A 22,824-nucleotide genomic window follows, 5' to 3' on the forward strand; every position below is an offset into this window, starting at 1 on the left:
ATTTGAATAGACGATCAAACGCCCTTTCTTTAGATTAGGCATTTGCTCTATAGGGCTACTTCTATAGTAATCTATATAATACCTTGTAAAATAATGAAGAAGAAAAGATGGCGACATGATGATTTGGCAGGGTAAAACTTAAAGACACTATCACTTTCTAGGTATTTTCTATAGTAAAATAATACTAATTACATACTAAAAAACTACAAAGGACCCTACTTTTAGTCCTTTTACTACACATGAATTGTATGGGTTATACAGTATATTAAATAGCTGCGCTTGCAGATTCAACCTGTCTTGTATGATACAGATTAAGGAAGTTAAAGCTATAGATAACAAAATCTAAGTAAGGCATTCTCAAGAAATTAGTTATATTATACATTACAATCCTTGTAGGAGGATATTTATGTTATTACGGAAAAACTAAACAAAATCTATGGAATTATGTAATTTTCGCCAACTATGAATCATCGTTTATAAATAGGATGTTCACGATGCACGTACTGTATTTGTTAGAAAATATTAAAATTTATCATTAAACATATAACATCTACTATCGCTTGAATTTATAAACGGAATGTCGATGTTATTCTATCGTACTTATTTGAACTCCGAAAAGTCTACTGAAAGGTGTATCAAAACGTTTTGATTCTAGTTATAACAAAATACCCATAAATACTAAACGGTAAAAATGGATAACTATAAATAAAATGATAATGAATGATATTGTTGAGCCATATGATCACTTATGGTATTGCTGTTATGTACTAATAGGGTTGTGAAATAAGGCTGCCTAAGTGTTTACTGTTTATGATTGTATTCATATAGGAACATACAAGAATTTTACTATAAGTTAGAATATTAAATTATTATAAATTCTAATTAGAGCAACATATTGGTCAATAAATTAGATATGACAATATTGAATAGGTAAGTGACGGTATGTAACGACCATAATTAAGTCTAAGAAAAGAACATTTAAGACAAATGATTAGAGTTTAGATTTTAAAATGATTAAAGTACGCTTTGATTGTACTGTTGTACCATAATCAAAATATGTTATGTAGTTATCCTCCAGAGAGGATATTTACGTTGAAATCATCCAAATAAGAAGTAAATACCTCGTTTACAAAACAAAAGTAATGACCATTAAGTTTACTCAAATCGCTCCATTTACCACCATCATTTGCGCAAAAGTCCACCTTTACAAGATTGGTCTTCGATAAATATATATTTTGATCTCTATTTTATTACATATAACATTACAATATACTTAATATACTTGATAATCAATTAAATATGTATTAAAATTAAATGTTAGTGGATAATTTCATAACTACTATATGTAACAGAGCTTAAGTTTCAAATAAAAAGATATTTATAATATTGATATTACCATGATTTATATTGCGATATGGAAAAGTACCGAAATTTTCATATTAAATCACATTATAAGTTTACTGGCGCTACGTCATTTTCATAATACTGTGTTGGACAATAATGGTATTCAGACTGAATGTGTTCTAAAACTAGTTAGTACTGTACGGTTTACACGGCAATATTCAATGACAATTAGTATATAAATTAAAATATATTATGAAATTTAGTAGATAGTATTACATAATTCCACAATTCTATCTTGGATAATATCTGGTATTTAGATTAAGATTATTATAAATCTAGATACTGCAGCCAAAATTCTTAAAGCGATATCAAACGATTCCTGACGTGCAATTAAATATATTATTATACACATTTATATACCCGTATATTCCTACGGTTTAAACAATCATTATTATCGTCATATGAGAAGCAAAATAACTATGTCTTTGTGTTAATAGTATAATATAAAAAGACCTGGATAGCGCTATATAATTTCAAATTAAAGTAGACAATAAGGTTATATATACATCTTCATCACACCATAATGCACTATTGATTAAGCCTGATATTCAATTAATTTCCTACCTATTAAATTAGACCGTGATGTATAATATTATATAATACATCGCTATATCAAATTAATTGCATCATAAATGAAATGGTGTAGTATAATTCATTAGAGGTTAAATAACACCTGGTATTCAAGTAATATATGTTTGTAAAATTAGGTAGTACTACGTAATTTAAAGCAAAAATATTGGATGATGTCTGATATTCGTATTAAATATTTTAACATATTAAATTAGTCGGTATTGGACAGAAAAGATATATAGCTGCAATAATGGCTTTATAAATTTTAGCTATTCACTTATGCATGAGCGTGGATAATAAATATCGATATTTCAGATTGTTGTTTATCACCAGTGAAAGATTTCTAGTCATGTATGCAATCGTTGATTATTCTACATGCTTTTCTTGTAACCGCCTTCGCTGCACGCTAAAATCGTTAAAGATAAATGGACCCATTGACAATTTATTTTTACTGCATACACAGTACCTTTAGTTACGGCTCGGTTTAGAGCCGTTCGAATCGAAATGGGTTACTGCAGGGGGGACTTCGTTTTATCAGTCAGTATTTGCCTTATAAGTATTTTCGAGCGAAGACTCTCCTAAGTTATAGCATCTATAAGACCTATATAACTTGTAGCCATGGTTACGATTATCAATTTAAAAGCACCAACATTTTATGTTAATACTGCATAAAGGCAAAAATATGTAGAGTAGTTACTGCATATTTGACAGCCATTTCTACTTATCTCTGTTTGAATAATTCTTCATTATTTATTTGCGTAATATTTGCAATGCCGCAAGACTAATATGACTTTCTAACAGCTTCGTTAGAGAGGATGTGTGAAATGTAAAGTAGAATGCATACAATATTGGTATAGACTGATCTAAGATTACTGATATGCTAGTAGCAAATAAAATTATGCATTCGGATATGATTCCTGATAGATTTCACCCGCATCAATTAAATATTTATTATGCTTCACGAGCTCGCGTAAGTTCCATAAGAATGCTGCCATATAATAGTTATTTCAGTAGTAGATTAAATTGCTAGAGAGCATTTTGTAATGAAGGTTGATTTTTAAAATTCCCAATCAAGTTTTTATAATGTAATTATTCTAGCTTAGTTTTTGTATCGTGATAAGTATTCTAGCTTTAAAAATAAGACTTACTTGATTGATACTAACAGTAGATTTTACTTACTATCTTAGTATAATGTAAACCCGACTGCATTATTTGGATTAGAATTTAAGATAATCAGTAGCCTAATTATTTTAAGGATTAGATATTATGAGTTTGTAATTCAAGCGATGTATTTAGTTAATAGAACATGTATGTGCTAACTTTGATCATTAATTATAGTGGAAGTTAATATTACTTTGTAATTTCATATAGTATGAACCCAAGCGTTTGATCTGCATTCTATTTTAAGATTGTTATTTCGTCTTAGGGTATACTGTAGAAATATACAGCTTCTAGCTAAACTATACTTATATTAATTTAGTAGTTTCCGGGAATCTAGGGTATAATTTATCTTATCATGTGTGTTTGATTGCTAGATTAATTTGGAATACTTAAAAATGATATTTGGATAGTCTAATATCGCTAACTGCTCTGCAAAGCTTATAAAAGGTGACGTAGTTTGATAGTTTATTGCGGTTGAAGATAGAGAAGACGAGAAAAGTCTAGAATAATCGTGAGTCATCTCATTAGTTGATAATTTTGTTGGTTGAGGCAGTAGTTCAGCCCGTATTTTGCTACTCCTTTAAGAATTTTGCTAAGATTGTTATTAAGGCCATAATAAACTGGTATTTTCCCCTAATTTATTTTGTTTGGACTTCAATTGTTGGTAGTTTAACTTAGTTTTTTACATCTGATATTACCATTTCATTCTACCATTTCTTACAGACACCTTTAGCACAGGTTTATAAAGGAGTATACAGTATTGCTATTACTACTTACTACTAACAATTCTACGACTTGACTAATTTATAGCAACTTGCATGAGTTAGCAGTTTTATTCTGGTGAACTGATTGGAAAGATAGAATAGCTACAATAGCTTAAAATTTAAGATTTGATAATGCCGCATATTTTTACCGGTATAATTCGTATATACGAATGTTATTGCAATTCTTAGGCAACAAATAACAGCTGATGTTGGTAGCAATTATTATCAGTAACTTAAATATTATGATGCTTTAAAGGTCATTGAATTATTATTTAGAGGAATAGGCTATATAGCTGCTGCTATTGGTAAGAGAGTGAAATATAAAATTTACAAAAGCTAACTGATAAAATCGTTATTAAAAATGTAGAATTTTAAGCAACCATTTCTAGACCTCTGTTTATTAACAGATCATTGAGACAGTTGCCTATACTTTTATTGTTGCATACGTAAGAAAGAGAAGAGAAATAATTATGATGGCAGTAACTCAAAAATTTACTGGTATGCGTTCTCTTCGATTAGATCTAATCAATAAAATATCATACACGCATGAAATTATCCGGTATGCAAAAGTCGTTGCAAAATGAGAGAGTCACGATACGAACTACCGTGAAGAAATAGCTATCTAAATTTGGTTAATATATTATAGTGATAATATATTACAACTAGTTACTCACAATAGGAATTACTCTAATTATAAATGTGTTACAGTAAATTTAATGCTGTGTTGTAATGTGCACTGAAATGATTCTGTGAATGGACATATTGTAATCCGACTGTGAAAAATTAGTTAGTAGATGTTCTCACCTAAGTCTTTTTATAAGATGGCTCGTGAATGTTAGCTGCTGTAGAAGGGTATATAAGCTCATCAGATAGTTGAATAAAGTAGTTCTCAATTGTCTAGTTGAGTTTAACGTAGAATCAAAGGCGTCTAAATTCTTATGAGTAGGGATACTGAACCCGGAGACTATAGTAATTTAGAGATTTGTTTTACGTTATCCTTGTCACGAAGCTGGTTTGTGACAGAGAGATGATTAATTAGATTACCTGGATGCCGAAAGTGATTGTATTACGCCGATAAAATATACACTTACTAAAAATGAGTTATTATCCAAAATATCAATTGTCATAGGATTCTTCGAAATCATGACTAGACGCTACTTGGTTACTTATTTAAAAGTATTTTTTTTCTATGTAACCAAGCGTAGATAGGCTGATATATCTTGAATTATACAAGCTGATATATCCACTAATATTTTATCTTATTTCAATTTCTACTTCAGCTATATCCCTATACTAGTAGTGACTGACTAATTATAATTATGCACAAATTATTTAAAATTCATTAATAGAATATTATTATTGGATCATCAATTGCTGTACTAAAATTCTAACCGTAATAGTAGCTTAATTATTATGGTGATCGATTGAATTATTGCTGCATTTAAAAACAGGGAAGATTCAATAGATTTAATAGAGCATGAAGTAAAGTATTCACCAGCTGAAATCATCCAATTTAATAGAGTCTAAACCGAAAGCGATCTCGAATAAACAAATTTAATCATTCTTCATGCTATGGTTGATAGTGAAACTAGATAGACAATTAACACATACTGGAAAGCTAGAAACAATCTGCAACAGAGGTCTTAAATTTTGCGTATCTTAATAAAGAAGTTAGCCTATTACATAAGCAGCTGCCTGAAATCAATGCTCAGATTAAACAGAGAAAGATTAAATCAAATTATTGATTAAAATGCAAAGGCGACAAGCAATCATCACTATTTTCTTACCTTGGTTACCGAAAATACTAAGATTGTGTATTGGAAATTGAATTACTTGCTTGCTTTTCAATCGGATATTTTATTGCCATTTTTTAGTTTATGGTATTTCTAATTTTTTAAATTCTAGTTACCATTGTCTTCTAGGTAGATCAATAGCTTTGTTTTAATGAGAAATATTCCTACAGATCTAGAAAAAGTCTTGGATAAAGTATTTAGTGAGATGATTATTATTCTATTTCTTTAATGGTCGTTATTATTGCAATAAAGTAGTTGCGATAGCTTATCAAAGTAAACCTGTCGCGATAATATTTTGTGTCAAGCGAAGCGTTGAAATATTCTCCAAGAAGATAGTGACAAATCACCAAGATGTAAAATAAAGTAAATAGATTTGGATATGCTGTAATTTTATTGTCAAAATGATAGAATGTAGATATCGCTAATTATAAAGATTAAAATTTGTATTCCGTGGGAAAATCGATTATTTAATGTGGAGACAATCGTTTCAATTCTTCCACGGTATCCATTGGTTTAAATGCCAGTTGTTGTTATTATTCTGATGTCAGTAGAATTTCGTTAATAGTTTCCTCTAGGTAATTTGGACATTTTCGATCCCAATGTATTGTAATGTTACAGTTTTACCACATAACTTTTCAAAACTGATGAATAATATATGACTGAATGATTTACTTATGGATTATTTATTTATTGATTCATGAGCAAAGTGTGGTTAAATAATGCCTTATATAGGTTTTATTGACGGGGGAAGAAACTAATGGCGAAACGGTGAATTTATAAAATCATCCAATCAGATGAACTCTAACTTTTGCCATTCTATCGATTTTACGGTAACTAGCTAGAAAATCGTGCTATCACGCATATTAGTCGCGATATCTGCCATCTATGATGACAGTTTGGCTTGATTTTATATTTTATTAATGATCATTATTGACATTGTTAAATATACTTATTTACTATTGCTTATGGAAAGAAGAGCTTGCTCTCCGTGAGGACGATGTATAAAATTGTTATAAATACAATATTTACTTTCTAGCTATTATTTCCATAATGGTTATTATTACTACTATTCAAAAGTTGGATAGAGACACGAACTTAATGTAAGATCTCCTTATACTTATACTATTCCATTTATCTTCATTGCCCTGTCCTATTAGAGTCCAATTGACTGCATAGACAAAAAATAAATTAATAGTACTCGTCTTCATAGCAATAGATGACTTTATAATGATGACGACAATATTACAAGCAGTTTTGAGGATATTTCGATTGAAATATCCTTCTAATATCCTTTTCATCTTTCTTTGAGTGATCGAACTAATTTTACCATATTAAAATAGCAAATATCCATCTTAGTCTCATGAAAGAGTCTAATATTATTCTTTCATAATCGTGATCAATTATACCGTAGACATAAGGCAAAAATAGAACTTATTGCTTTAACTCTGGAATACGTTATTAATAATTCATTAAAGATGTTACCTTTAATACTATCTGCATACTTGCTATTAGAAATAGTTAAGAACTGAATATTAATTAGATATGGAAAGATGTTAACCAATAGTCCGTAATTGCATCTATTGTCGTTATTGCACATAGGGCAAAGTATTAGTAGATCTCCATTGGATCATTCTAATCGATAAGTTTTATTCTATTCATTCCATTTGTTTATGAAACGGATAGAAATTAGATTGAAAAGACAACGGCGTGACGAAGGGGTTATTCTTATCCATCATTGATGAATAAATAGATTGCATTTCAGCTTGCAAAATCTAGTTGTATTCTTTCAAGGAATCAAATGTATTGTCTACATTAAATTAAAATGTTTTGTTATTGATCTTGGCTATTAATTAGAGATTGATCTATATATTATCAAAAATAGATGAGTAATAATAATAACAAGTCAAGGTCTTGCAAACGTTTTTAACAGCTATAAACATCATTAATTTCAGTCTAAATGATTTCAACTACGTAGCAAGCCTTGCTTAGTTCACATACAGATTTTATCTAATCAATATGATGATGATGATGTCAAATCCGTTTTCGTTAGTCTTTCAATGAACTTATATCAAAAATTAATCATCTAGTAAGTAATAAAGCTATAATTTGATCGACAAATCAAGCAAAGATAGAGGACAATTCCATCCCTTACTATTATAATATTTTCTCATTGGTATTATCTTGAAATTAATCCGATATCATCTGGATATTGTGGAAATTATCCCTGATCTTTTCCTTACTTTGGCTTTTTAACTTTATAAGGTAATAAAGATTTTAAAAATTATCGACCTTTCGATCACTAGAATAGCTAAGAATGAAATGAATGTTCATATCGGGTAATTTTAAATATAATTTAAACTCTTATCAAACTATGTAGGAAATAAGTATCAACTATGTCTATTAGTTTGATTATTTATGATCCTTGCAAATGTTTGCGCTTTAAACTAGCAAGAGTGCAACATTCTTTTTAGTAATCATCCAATTGACAAATAGTGTTAGCTCTGCATGACTTTAAATTTTTATTTTTCCGTCTAATAACTCATTCATGCCTATTTCCTCATCCGTCTATTGATATAACATCAAATTTTAAAATTAAAATCTTAAAATATTTATTCTCTCAGTAAGAAAGAAATACTTTCCTTTCATTTCTTTATGCCTGTGAAATAAAACTTTACTTTACCGATTTATTTCTATATTTTATTGAAGTCTCCATCTAACTACTGCAAGTAACGACTAAAATCTTCATAATTATGACCTTTACATTATTTGCACATATTTTCAATCTATACTATTATAGGCATTAATAGAAGGGTTCCAATTAATCTATTTCATGTGCCAGCTATCACTCACCAATATCTTCTATTATTAATCTTATTATTTATGAAGTCTTACTGTATCCGTAAAATTTCCGTATACTGTCTGAGTATTAATGTTTTCTAACTAAATAAAGCCTTCCTGCATTACATTTACTCTTCTATTTGATATCATAGTATTCATTATTCCAATCGATGCTTATATTTCAAATTAAAACAGAAGTATAAGTAATTCCCGAGGTTTCGTGTATTGATTTAAATATTAAGCAACGAATAGACCAGCAGATTTGCTATGATGTTATAATTGGTTACTGCTTACTAGCTCGTCTAGTCACTATTCTTTCCCAATTAGCATTCCTATCAATTAAAAATTTACATTTCACCAAGTTTGATCCTATTCTATTTATTATCTTAGGATATATACTACCAGCAGTAATCGCATTGATAACATCTATATTGCGTGAAATAATTAGTTAAATGAAAATTTGGGGATCCATTTTGACTAAATTATGAGTTTAACCATAGCAAACTATTAGAATTGCAGTAGTTTTCCATTTATATACTTGATTTACCTACTTTCATTCATCCTAATACTGTTAGCTCGCGTTGAGTATATTGAAACTGCCTGCCTTTTAGCTGGTCATTTCTCAATGATGATTAAAAGAGAGGAACATTTATCAATCCTTTCTACTTATATAATCGTCTGTATTTTAAGATTTTATTCGAGTTACGGTACAATTTGAGTTTAAAATAGACTACTCTAATCTCATTGGCTTTGCAAATACTCATGGTTTGTCTACTTTCATTTGAACTCTTTTAATAAATTATAATATTTAGCTATCTCTTTCTGCTTCTTATACGCACATAAAAATTCGGAATTCGTTGTGGCTTAAACATATTTTTACATAAAAAATTTACCCTAACTTCATTATCTTTTCAATCACAACTACATATATAGCTTGAGATCAGGATATAGTTTGTCCCCTTTTATTAGCTTATTTTAAATTCTAGAGGAGTATTCAGTAATTTTTTGTCAACCCTTTTTACTTATGTACTCCTGTACATTAACGTTTTAAGATTTCTTCGAGTTGGGCTATAAATTTAGTTTAAATAGCCTACAGTACTATAATATTATTAGCTTTGCAGATAATCATGATTTGTCTATTTCATTTGAACTTACTTAAGAGAGTGAAATATTTAATAATTTCTGCTTCTTACACGTACACTGAAAATTCGAGGTTTATTGTAGTTGCATCATAATTTGACTTAAGTAATATGCTCTAATTTATTACCTTCTCACCTACAACCACATCTATAGTTGGAGATCAAAATATAATTTGTCTCCTCTTATTTGCCTATTTTAAATTCTAGAGGAGTATTTAGTAATTTTCTGTCAACTCTTTCTACTAACGCGCTATGTCATATGCATTAATGTTTTAAAATTTCTTGTTTAGTATAAATAGCCTACTCTAATCTCTTGGCTTTGCTGATACTCCTGATTTATCTACTTTTATTTGAGTTTTCTTAAGTAGAATGTTTCTAGTAATTTTCTGTCAACTCTTTTTACTAACGCGCTGTCATATGCATTAATGTTTTAAAATTTCTTCGAGTTGGGCTATAAGTTTAGTTTAAATAGCCTACTCTAATCTCTTGGCTTTGCTGATACTCCTGATTTATCTACTTTTATTTGAGTTTTCTTAAGTAGAATGTTTCTTTCGACTTCTTGCATGCACATTAAAATTTTTAGATTTGTTGTAGTTGAGTTATAATTTCTGACTTAAACAATATGCTCTAATTTTATCACCTTTTCAACCACAACCACATATATAGTTGAAGACCTAAAACACAGTTTGTCTCCTTTTATTTGCCTATTTTAAATTCTAGAGGAGTATTTAGCAATTTTCTGTCGATCCTTTTTACTTTCGTGTTCGTATACATTAGTGTTTTAAGATTTCTTTGAGTTGGGCTTAAATTTAGTTTAAATAGCCTATTTTAATCTCTTGGCTTTGCCGATACTAGTGGTTTATCTACTGTACTTTCATTTAAGCTTTCTTAAAATAGAATGTTTAGCAATTTGTTTCTGCTTCTTCTATGCACATTAATATTCCGAGATTTGTCGTAGTTGAATGAAGAATTTAACTTGAACTAAATGCTTTAATTTCATTATCAGCGCCTTCTTAACTTCACATATATTTAGATATCAAGATGTACATTATCTCCTTTTATTTGCCTATTTTAAATTTTAGACGAGCACTCAGTAATTTTTCATTGATATGCTTCACAATATTCAGGTTAATCCGAATTGATCTATGATCTTAAATTGATCGGCGCATCCTTATTTCGTTCTCTTTCTATCGAAATACAGTTTTACTGCTTTTATTACCAATTTCTGATGATGGTGGAGTATTAATAATTCTTTTCTGCTTTCATTCGTTCACTTCAAACTATAGAGTACATTAGTACTTAGTTTATTAACCTCTTTCATTTATATAAGTTAATATTCTCAGATTCAATTGGCTTGATGTACAATCTTAGCTTGAGTAGACTACTCCTGCATCATTAGCTTCCTATAAAGTATAGCTTGATTGTATTTGCTTGATCAATTTTTTAAATACGGCGATATTTTTAACACTTTCTCTCTGCTATTACTGATCCATTTTGAACCTTGCAGTAGTAAGTAGCAATTCAGCCCTGTTATACAGTATACGTTGAAACATCAAAATTTTCAGATTCCTTTAAGTTAAATTATAATCTTAAGTTGAGAAGCCAATTCTTATTTTATTCACTTCTTTTTCATGCATACTGTCGCGATTTTCATTTGATCATTTTTTAATTACGGTGAAGTTTTTAGCAATTCCATTCCATTTTTATCAATCTATTGCAAGACTGCTACATAGTAAACGCTATTCGTATTGGGCCAACAATTCTGTCAATGGATAATATAACCTTTGCAAATTCCTATCCTAACTGTAAACACAATACGATTTTGCCGGTTTGCAATCTCAAAGCTAGCCTAGTTTATTCTGTAAAACATAGATATTACATTATTATGATTTCAAATAATTTAGCAACATTTAAAATACCCAATTTGGGCAAAGGTATTGCTAGCTTCTGTATTTATCCCATCTATTGGTAGTAATTAATCAGAATACTCGAATTCTCGTTCAATCTTATCTGTAAAAGCGTGTTCAAATTTTTTCGGTCTTTCAGCTACCTCCATTAATCTATCTTTTTCCCTAATCGCATTTAGCTTTTCATACCTATAATCTATAGATCTAGGGTAAACTCCATTATCTGCTGTCTCTTTTCTAAGCTAGACTATGAATATCTCTGCTATAAGCCCAAGCAATTCATTTATAAAGTAGTAGTGGTAGTTTTAATAGTAGTAGTTGCGGCTTTTAGAATAGTGGCTAATGTCTCGTCACTTGCAATTTCTTTCAGTTGTATAGACGCTAAATTTATCGGCTTGTTCCCGATAATACTCCAGTTTATGTTCAATTTTTATTCTTTTGATCTAGGCCCTATTTCTATTGGAGCATGAAAGTATATATAGTATTCCGGCATTAAGATCCTTGCAACTTCTTTGTACGTAGTCAATTTTTTAAAGGGTTTGCTTGTACTGTCAAGGCTAGAAATCTAGTAGAGTAGACCAATTAAATTTTCTATCTACTATTCAATCGATAGATATAGTTTGCTTTTACTCGATATCTTATTTCACTTTATATTTGTAATAGTACTTGAAAAATGTAATTTTAATGAGATACTTTTAACGTAGATAAAGCTGTCTTTTAACTTCCTGTTTAAACTCGAGTTATTTTAGCCGAAGAATGCCGTTAGATATGAACCATTCCTCATCTTTTTCTATCATACGCGCAGTTGATAATGTAAAATAATTCATTACTTTCGCCTCCATGCATTATTCATATCTGATGAAAAAGGTTATACCGTTATTCTTTTATGATTATACTTTCCTCTTTTTACTCGAGCACCCATCAACATTATACGTAGACGATAAATTTTTGATTTGATTTGAATTATTATATTGTTTCTGTAAGCGATTCTTTATGATTTGATATTTACTTCCTTATGTAGATAGACTATCACCATTTGCAAATAATAATTTAAAATTAGCCTTGAAGGCGATCTTTAAAGTAGAATTTTACAGATACTGTTGAATTAGAGTTTTTTTCGTAATTTTGTTTTAATTTCTACACGTTTTTATCGCTTTCATTGCCTATTCTATCACCACGGTCTAGCCATTTCTATTCTGTTGTGATTGGACTGATTTTCGAATGAATTAGATTAGAGTTGTATCCTAAATAGAAGTTAAATTCCTTGTATATTATTACATTTTCATTTGTCTCTTTTTAAATTATCAAACTATCATCTATTTTATTGTCCAGATGGTTCTGACGGTAATTGATATTCTACAGTGCGATGTACTATCCTATTTATTTATTACTTAATAGTCGGATTTAGGTAATGTTATTGGACAATTGATTTGGATAATAGGAATCAATTTTTTTGTATTTGTTTAACCTGTCTGCATCTCTTCTCCCTCCCTGTCTCTAGTTGAATATTGATTTTATTCTTGCAACTATTAACTATATATTATGAAGTACAATCAATTTAGAGGATTGTCTAAACTATTAAATAGGCTACGATTTATTATTCTGATGTTCATTATTTAAAAGATTTGAATTGAAAATTTATCGGAAAAGTAATCCGTAGAATGTTAATATTATTGACAACAACGACGAGCATTTATCCAACAAACAGTTATTCGGACTGTTATTTTACGGAGTTATTTTGATCAGTAAACGAAAAGATTTAAGCGAGAAAAGGAAAGAATTAATCGTGTTTGATAAATAGTTATCGGCCCTGTAGATTACAGAAGTATGAAATAATCCTATGTTACAATAGACAATATTCAATTTCACGAATCAGTTCCACCTCTAAAGAGATAATTCCTATGGACAAATACGGTAGATTTTATATTAAATCAACGCAAAATTTATTATCATCAGCTACTTTATTCCATCTTAGGGAGCATAACATCATGATATTTCAGGTAGTTCTGCATCTCTAATTTTATACTTTTCATACATATATAGACTGAATGAAAATTAGATCAACCCTTATTTTAGAAATAGCATAAGCCTTAATCCTTTATGGGAAGGAAAATTCTTTAATATTTTAGGTAGTTGTACCTGATTAATTTTATATTTTCTAAACATAAATATCGGCTAATTTACTGCTCTTAGCGAGGAAGACGATATGATATTTTCAAGTATATCTCTAAACTTGCACTTGTCATGTATAAATAGGGATATAAAATATTAACTCATATTTTATTGGTATCATCTACTTTTACTCGTTCTTAGTAATTAAAATAGCCTAATATTTTGAAGTAGTTCTACATCTCAAATTTTCATACCTTCCAAGGGTAGATTTATAATTATATATATTATTAGCTAGTTTATGCCTTCTTAGCTAGTACGATAGCGCTCTATTTGAAGCATTATATAACTAATTTTATGCTCTTCATAGATATAGCCATAAATATCAATTACTGCAGACTAATTTGCTAGCAGGATGACGCCCTATTTTTAAGCTATTCTACATCACTAATTTTATGCTCTAATAAAAGATTTAATATGAAAATATCATCGACTTTACTTTATTACATGAGCAGTTAAATTTTTAAAAATACTAATTAAAGCTTTATCACTATCAGCTCCTTTACTTCTTCTTTGTCAACAAGATGGAGCGATATTTTCAAGTAGTTTTTACATCATACCTCTAACTTCTACTTCCCATTAACAACTCCATTTTAAATATAATCTATCTACCCATTACAACCATTATATATATATATATAAAGTAATCTTTTCAAGTAGTTCTATAGTATATTTTCAATTTTTACTTCCCATTAACAATTCTATTTGTATCAAATCTGTCCATTAAAAACTTTACATATGTCTATCATCTACACCTTCATAGGCAGCGGATGATTTGATCTTTTCAAGTAGTTAGACAATATACCCGTAATTTATACGAGAGAAATAGATTTTGTTTGCAAATATCTATTAAATGGTTATAAATGACAATTAATTTATTCCCTTTTTTGCCGGTAAGATGATCCTTTTAAATTTCAATACGTAGTAAACTACAGTTAGCAATCTATTTTTTATCAATGACAATTACTTTACTCTCTTCTTTATCGGCAAGATGATCCCTTTAAAGTTTAAATACATAGTAAACTAGAGTAACTTATCTATTCAACACTGATTTCTAGATGATGAAGTAGTAGCGATCAAATTCAAGGCAGAAATTCTTTTTCATTTTATTTTTATTATTGCTGTTGTTGTTGTTATTATTGCATCTGCTATCCACTCAATCATTCAATCCGATAAAGTGTTCCTAAACTATAAGAAATAGTAATCTATTGTTGCTTTGCTATTAAACTCTTTTCGCCAATCTCAGTCTAACAAAATTTACCAATATAATTGTATTAAATCAAGCGAGAAGAGTAATTGTCTTCTCTACCTTACATCAATAACATTCCACTTGCTACTACCGCTCATTATCACCTCTGCCGTCAAAATTGTAGACAAAATATTTACCTTGATTAGTAAACTCGATTACTAGAGATGAATTAGTCCGCCTAGGTGTAAAACACGATCCAACTAACTCGATATAGGAATACTCTCTGACATTTTTCTTTCCTCCATTTATTATTAATAATATATTCGTGATGATTTCGCCATTGAACGTTATGAAAGTAAAGTTGGCTCTTCTAGTTAATAATCTGTAATTTTCTCAATATTTTTTCAAGGTATCGCATAGCAAATCGATTAAAGATTGGATACCCATCTTCAACCTTTTTGAATATTAAATTAAATCGTTTCTATTTTAGTTCTTCTTATTTAAAGGCGAAGTGGTCAAGCAGCTACGAGCTAGATTCGAGTCTATTGAAATTAAAAGGCGTTTAGTGCTATTTTAGAAGATAAAAGTTAATGGAGTCTTGAATCTTCAAACAGTATTGCACGAAGCCATTATTGAATGAGTCAAGAACTTTTTTTCATACTCTTCTTCATTCCCTTGACGAATACTCTAGCCGGTAGTGGATCCATTAATCCTCTTTTTGATCTATATTCAAAAGACGCTACGTCAACGAAAAGTCGATTAAACTGCAAGGCATTTTTCATTATTATTCTATCGCGGTGCATCAAGGATTAATTCTCCATTAGAACAGAGCCAAGTCATCGATATTGGTAAATTATTACATGGAAAGCAAATTGGTTGTATTGTTTTATGTCTGCCATTAACAATTTTCAATGGAACCTTTTCAGGATACCCTGATATTCATTCTTTTGTGATCTTTTCAAGGCCTATATAACAGTTTAGGTGGTAGTTAATGAGACTCAGCTTGAAATCTTAGTTCATTTTATTATTTCCATCATTGATTCTATATAGTTATTATTCAAATCAATAAAATATTGATTACTAAAAATATTGGCGAGGAAAAGATCACAGGTCAAATGGAGAATAATTTATATTAGCTCTATTTCTGATTCAAGGTTGAAAGTTTGATCGTATTGGCAAGCTATTTAAAAACACTTCTTTGTAAGTAAAATATAATTTGAATGGAATAAGCTTACAGTCTTACTATTCTCTTTATGAATAATTTAGCCTTGATCTCACCATCACAAATCGAAATCGATTAAACTATCAATTGCTTCAGTAACGTTGAAGAGCCTTTATTTCTTTCTGACTAGGCAAGATTTTAATCGAGGAGCTAGCGGGTTCAAACTGTTAATTAATTATCATCTCAAGAAGCCGTCTAGATCACCATAATACATTCATTGAGCAAAAATAAATTAAATTAATCCAGCTTAAAGTTTTACCAATTTCTGATGAATAATTTAGCCTTGATTGCTTCATAACGAATCGAAATCGATTAATCTTCAATTACTTCAGAAACGTCGAAGAGGCTTTGTTTCCTTCTCCTTGGCAAGATTTTAACTAAGGAGACTACGGATTAAACTGTTCATTAATCATCCTCTCAAGAAGCCGTCCCCTATCATCATCCATTGATTAAGCATTAATTTTTTTCAATGACTCATAAACTACGATAGAAAAGTTTGCTAGTTTAATGTCCATTTACCAAGTGGATCTATAGCTCATTACTGGATTGATATTCTCTTAATCTACCTTCCAAGCTATAAAGAGAAATCTGTGCAGTGCTATTGATGAAGTTCATCATCATCGCCGTTTACTAATAGACTTCAATTGACATCGCACTGATTGAAAATCAACAAAGAGTGGAAAATAAGAAGGAAATTTCAATCAATAAAGTGTAAAGAAAAAGGAATTGGTTTTTTCTCCTTTTTACCTGGTTTTGGACAATATTATTATATTTTATGTCGCCGACGGCCTTTGATTTAATATCATCATTGCTCCTCCACGATTACTACAGATTCAATTTCAAATTTATTGAATAGGTAGTTATTCATCCACCAAGATTTGAGTACTATTCCAATCGAACAGAATAGCATTTTCAATCTGCAATATCGCTCTGATCTGATTTCCATCCAACGTTATTGACCGGCGTAGCCTTATCGTCCATCGAACTTCATTTTATTTCAAGAGGAAGGAAGAATTGGCTCATTTTGCGCTTCCATTACTAGGAAGGAAGGCCTGAACTATTCACCAGCTTTCGGCTAATCGGAGTGGTGAAAAAGTCTACGAGGGACATTAATAAAGAGATCTTGCAGTCATTTACCAGCTTGTGATAGTGGTAGCCAGTGAAGTCTAGGAATTTTAGCTCTATCCCTTTACATCGAGACGTGGATCCACATTTTCTATTCTTGTACTTTTAAAACTATCGAACCGGGAGTTTCATCGTAGGATCGAGATCTGTCTTCTATATTCATTTTGAATTTAAATTAGTTGACTGAAAGAGTTTTAGCTCCGTCTTGGTATCGAGGCGTGGATTGGATGTACTTGTGTTTGTTAAGTCTGTTGAAGTAGGAATTTAGTTCTATTTCTGGATACGTAGATCATTTTAGATTCTTGTGGTTTTAAACAAGTTAAAGAAAAGAATTTCAGCGGTAGCTTAACGTCGAGACTTGCATCTTGATGTACTCGTGATTTATAGCTTATTGAACGCAGGAATTTTTGCCTACATCTTTAAATCGAGACGTGGATCTGCATCTTAGGTAGTAGTGATTTTTTACCCATTGATTAAGCAATAACTCTTGATTAAGGCTTTCATCGACTTTTATCTGCTTATATCTAGTTAAATTATTGGATTGAAATAAGAATTTCTCTACGATCTAGAAATCAAAAATTTTAATTTATCCACAAAGTATCGACGCAACGAGCGATCATCACCTTAGGAATCACACCTAAGGATTAGTTTATCCATTTGGAAAACATTCAATTTTTCATTTCTATTTCTTTTCCTCATCGATCCGTTAAAAATCTTTTATGAAACTTCTGCCAACTTAAATAAATTAGCTTACAAATCGATTGCAAATCATTTCAACTATCGTTACTGACTGGATCCTTGTGTGGAAAATTATATCCGTCAGCAGGCTATCAACATAGACTGGATAAAGTGCCGAAAATTATTTAAATAGCGGGCTATCATTATCGACTGGATAAAGTAACGAAAATTGTTGCAAACAGCAGGCTATCATTATTGACTGGATAAAAGCATCGAAAGTCATTTCTAAGAGCAGACTCTCTCGTTGTTGACAGGATAAAGGTATCGAAAATTATTTCTAACAGCGGACTCTCGTTATTAACAGGATAAAAGTATCGAAAATTATTTATATTCTACCGTTCTAGACGGGATAAAAGTTTCGAAAATCTTTTCTAATAGCTACCGTTATTAACGGGATAATCGCATCGAAAATCATTTGGAATACTATTCTAACGTGATTGATTTGATAGAAGAATCGATTGGCTTTTGCTTGCAATTTCCTTCTTCATATCCTGGATTGCCCTATCCTTATTACGGTACATCGCTTTGGAAATGACTCATCAACCTAATAATACCACAAGTATCCCTTGGATGCAATTTTATGTTAGCCATAGCAGTCTTGTTCTTCTTTCGGTGCTTTACATCATCACTTTTATTGTCGCTGTGATTGGTAACATTATATTAATGGGCTTGGCCTATCAAAATATGACTGGTGGCCTAAAGACAGTCACCAATATTTTTATATGCAATTTAGCATTTTGTGATGTTCTCATTGCATGTCTTGTTATTCCGTATCGTTTATCCACTTATTTATTCCATCGTTGGCCACTAGGCGCATTTCTTTGCTTTATACTTCCTGTATGTGAGAAAGTCTTATTTACTGTATCAATCTTCCAATTATTAGTCATCTCGGTTATACGCTATCGTGCCATTATTAAACCGTTAAGCCCTATATTAAAAATTAATCATAGTCTAGCCATCGTTCTATTGGTATGGTGCTTATCCTTGCTAGGCAATATTCCCTTATTTATTAAACTCCATACCGATATGTTTTATTCTAAGCAATTTGATTTTTATGGACAGCCTATTATATTAACACGAGAATGTCGACCAAAATGGAACGACTCTGGTCTCTATCCTCGCTTTTACTATACTACACAAAATTTAATGCATGGCTTGCCCATCTTAGCTAGTGTTATCATTTATATTGCCATCTTTCGAGATGTCCAATATTTACGTAATCGCCATGGATCAACAGCAAATCATCCAGCTTTACGTAGTCATGATTTGCAAACATTGCGTATTTTAGTTGGAATCTTAGTCATGACCATCATCTGTTGGTTACCTTATACTGTCATTACTACAGTTTTAATGTTTACTAAACTAACTGGAATACAATTTATATTGCCGTTAGCATTATGTAAATGGTTTGCCATCTTTAATACATCACACAACCCAATTATTTGTATAACATCATGCCAGTGTTATCGTTTACGCTTTCTTTACCTTATTGGCAGACGAGATAGCTATATCATCGATCAAATCAATATTATGAATCGTCGAAAATCAGCCACTTCCAGTATATGATACATATGGCAAATTTTTCTCAACTTTGAAAATCCATACTGAACAAATTGAATGGCTTTCTGCTCCATCCTAATCACTGACATAAGATAAATTGATTTTCATCTTTCTTGAAGGGAAGGAGAATTAAGCGCATTAATATGGATGAAAAGTCGTTCCACTTAGGAATAGGACAACTAAAATTCAACTAAAGTCTAGGTATCCAATGAAAAGGAAATGATCGATGTCTTTCCGCTATCTAGAACATTAAATGTAGACATTGTAATTGCATAGCTAGTAATGATAAATCTTTATCACAGCAATTTTATTCACTTTCTTGATTAAAGTGAAAATTACGCAAATTGAAGACAAAACTAGACATTTCTTAACACTCTTTAAATACATTATAATCACATCAGTAATAATAATGAATCTATTGCACAGTAATTTTATTTAATTTGTTGATTGAGGTGGAAATGATGCAAAATGAAGACAAAATTAGATATTTCCTAATCTCCTTTCAATACTCAATTGCTCAGTAAGAGAACTACACGTAGAGTTGATTATTTCTGCTATTCTATATAGCCTATAAGGCTTTATAATGACAATATACAGTAGTCGATAAGTATTTCATGACTAAGTTGCAACACCACTTTTAATTTCAATTGACGACAAACTGGATGGCGTTGATCGCCGAGAAATGATTATCAATATCTACTTAATATTCAACAACTACAATGAGTCTAGCTTTTCAATCACTTAAGTCATTATAATTCTTCTTCAATCAAAATAGTGACACACTTTAGCTTGGTAAATTAAATCAAAAGGCATTTACACTTAATTGATTAATAGATGGTAATTTTGAAATTCAACAGCATTATCCTATCATCGATTTTATTTTAATTTTTTTGTTCTGTCATCTATTCTGTTGAATAATCATCCTTATCCAAAATAGGTTAAGTTTTCTAACTACTTTATCAATGATTGCATTGCAAACAGCATCGGTAATACCCATCAATATGGATTAAGTAGTTCAATATGAGTTATCTATGATTATTCAATTCTGAAATAAAGATTATATCGAGCTATACTCCCGTTATGACTAATCTGATATTGCTAAGCTAAATAGCTGCAATGAATGTTAGGCGATGCCATTTCCTGACTTTTGACCTAACTTTCCTACTTTTCTATTTTTGCGCTTCTTAATACTTTATTGTATTCTGTATAAACATTTAGCGATCGATCCGATTTTCTGTCGAGGATACGGCATTGAATTTGCAACTATTTCCATTTATAGCCTACTAGATATTGATACTGTAATCTTTCATTCATGATGAAATTAAAGAAATGATATAGAAATGACTTTATTTGAACATGAAAACTTTTCCTGCGGTTTATGCGAGTAGTGCCAGAAGATAATAATATGTAAGCAAGTAATTTTATTAAATGATTGTAAATGCCAAATGCTGGATTACAATTTCATGGTTCTGTTTAGCACATGTATATACTGTATATGTATATCATTATTCCAATAAATCTAAAACCTATAATTTACGCTATACGAGTATATAACGATCAACATAATGCTTTACTATGGCAATTTGATGATGAGGATTCGATTATTTGTCCATAGTCTACTGCTTTACTATTTACTTGTATATTAAGCCACTTTAAATAAAGATTTATTCTATCAACTACGTTAAGATCTCAGCACTTAATTAAATTATTGGAATTAGTTCATCTTACTATGATTTTAATCAGGGTCTGATAACCTATAAATGAAAAATTTTCTTCCATTATCTACCCTTGCAAGGCAGAAACGGTAAGAATCGTTATGATTTTAACTGAATAATGTTTGAAAATAAGTTACAACTGACAAGTTTTTCTTGCATTATCTACCTACTGTACTAAAAAAGAAATGGTAGGAATCATGATGGTACCGCATTAAATTAGACTGCACTTGGATATAAGTTTTAAATGATAAATTTTCTTATGTTATCTACTTATTTAAGAAAGAAATGACGGGAATCATGATTTGATAGGATTTTTTTTAGATATAAGTTTTAAATGACGGGGTTTCTTGCCTATCCAAGGAGGAAATGGCAGAAATGATCATGATTCTCATCAGATTATGCTCGGATATATATTGTAAATGACAAATTTTTCTACGTTGATCATTTATTCTTGGACTGTTACAATATCGAATATTGCTTCAATTTTTATGGCTTAGATATTACGACTCCATTCTTCTTAAGTGAAGGCTTATACTGCATGATTGCAAAGAAAAGTCTAAATATAACTGTAAATTTAGTAAAAAATATCTTCTAGAAACTTTGATTGTTTTCGAAATTTAAATCTTCATACTGCCATAAAATTGAGGCCAACATGAAGACCAAAATAAAGAAATGTTAGATCTTATCATTATTTGTCATGGCATTAAGAGACTCTAACGTGTAGAAATTGTCTTGATGGTAGAACAGTAAATATTTTATATTACTGTAATAGCCCAAGCTCGCTAATTTTGCTTTGTAAGCCAACTTCTACAATTACTAAACCGTAAGAAAGATTATCTTATATCACTAGCAACGAAAAACTTACAGTGCAGTATGTATGAATTTCCTTCGTACTACCAGAAATGGTAGTAGAGAACTTAACAAAGTCTAATACTTTTAAACTATTTCTACTGATCATAATTATCACTAAAAGTTGAATAAATGATGTTGCTATTGGCGTTGCGACTTTTGAATAAAAATCTACCGGAAAATATTTAGAACAATGTTTTTGGTATATAATAAATTTGTTTCAAATTATTTCTTCGTTTTATTTCATATACAATCTATTTTCTCAATTGTAATATCAGCTAAAGGGTGCCAAGTGGATTTATTTACTAAAAGCCATATTTATACTTTATTATGCAAAAGCTTATGTTTACCAATAGCACATAGAGACAAAATTGTGCAATTGCTACTGACGTGGAAACCTATTGTAAGAGATTTGATAGAAGAAACAATATGATATTGTAAGTCATATTTACGTTTAGCAGTAACAAACACAATTTTAAGCCCTTCTAAATTACACGATTAATTGCCACCTGATTGATAGATAGAATTAAACTAATCAGGTTCAAATTGATCAAGAAATAATTGATGATTAATATCTGTAAAATACCATTTTGAATGATATCTAAATGCGATTCCGTCATAGAGGTAAGCATAGTCTTTAACTAGAATAATCAAATAATTTATAGCTATATAGATTTTGCA

At 30.2% G+C, this 22,824-nt stretch overlaps 1 protein-coding gene across 1 annotated transcript; it reads left to right on the forward strand.

Annotated features, from left to right (window-relative positions):
* Nucleotides 1–18,550: 18,550 nt before the first annotated feature.
* Nucleotides 18,551–19,585, forward strand: TRIADDRAFT_51534 (uncharacterized protein; the record flags this gene model as incomplete). The annotated part of the gene is made up of 1 exon (XM_002107697.1): nucleotides 18,551–19,585. One exon carries the CDS (start codon nucleotides 18,551–18,553, stop codon nucleotides 19,583–19,585), a length of 1,035 nt encoding a protein of 344 aa, XP_002107733.1.
* Between the last annotated feature and the right edge of the window lie 3,239 nt (nucleotides 19,586–22,824).

Source organism: Trichoplax adhaerens, genomic scaffold, assembly GCF_000150275.1.
Source record: "Trichoplax adhaerens TRIADscaffold_1 genomic scaffold, whole genome shotgun sequence".
Taxonomy (NCBI): domain Eukaryota; kingdom Metazoa; phylum Placozoa; class Uniplacotomia; order Trichoplacea; family Trichoplacidae; genus Trichoplax; species Trichoplax adhaerens.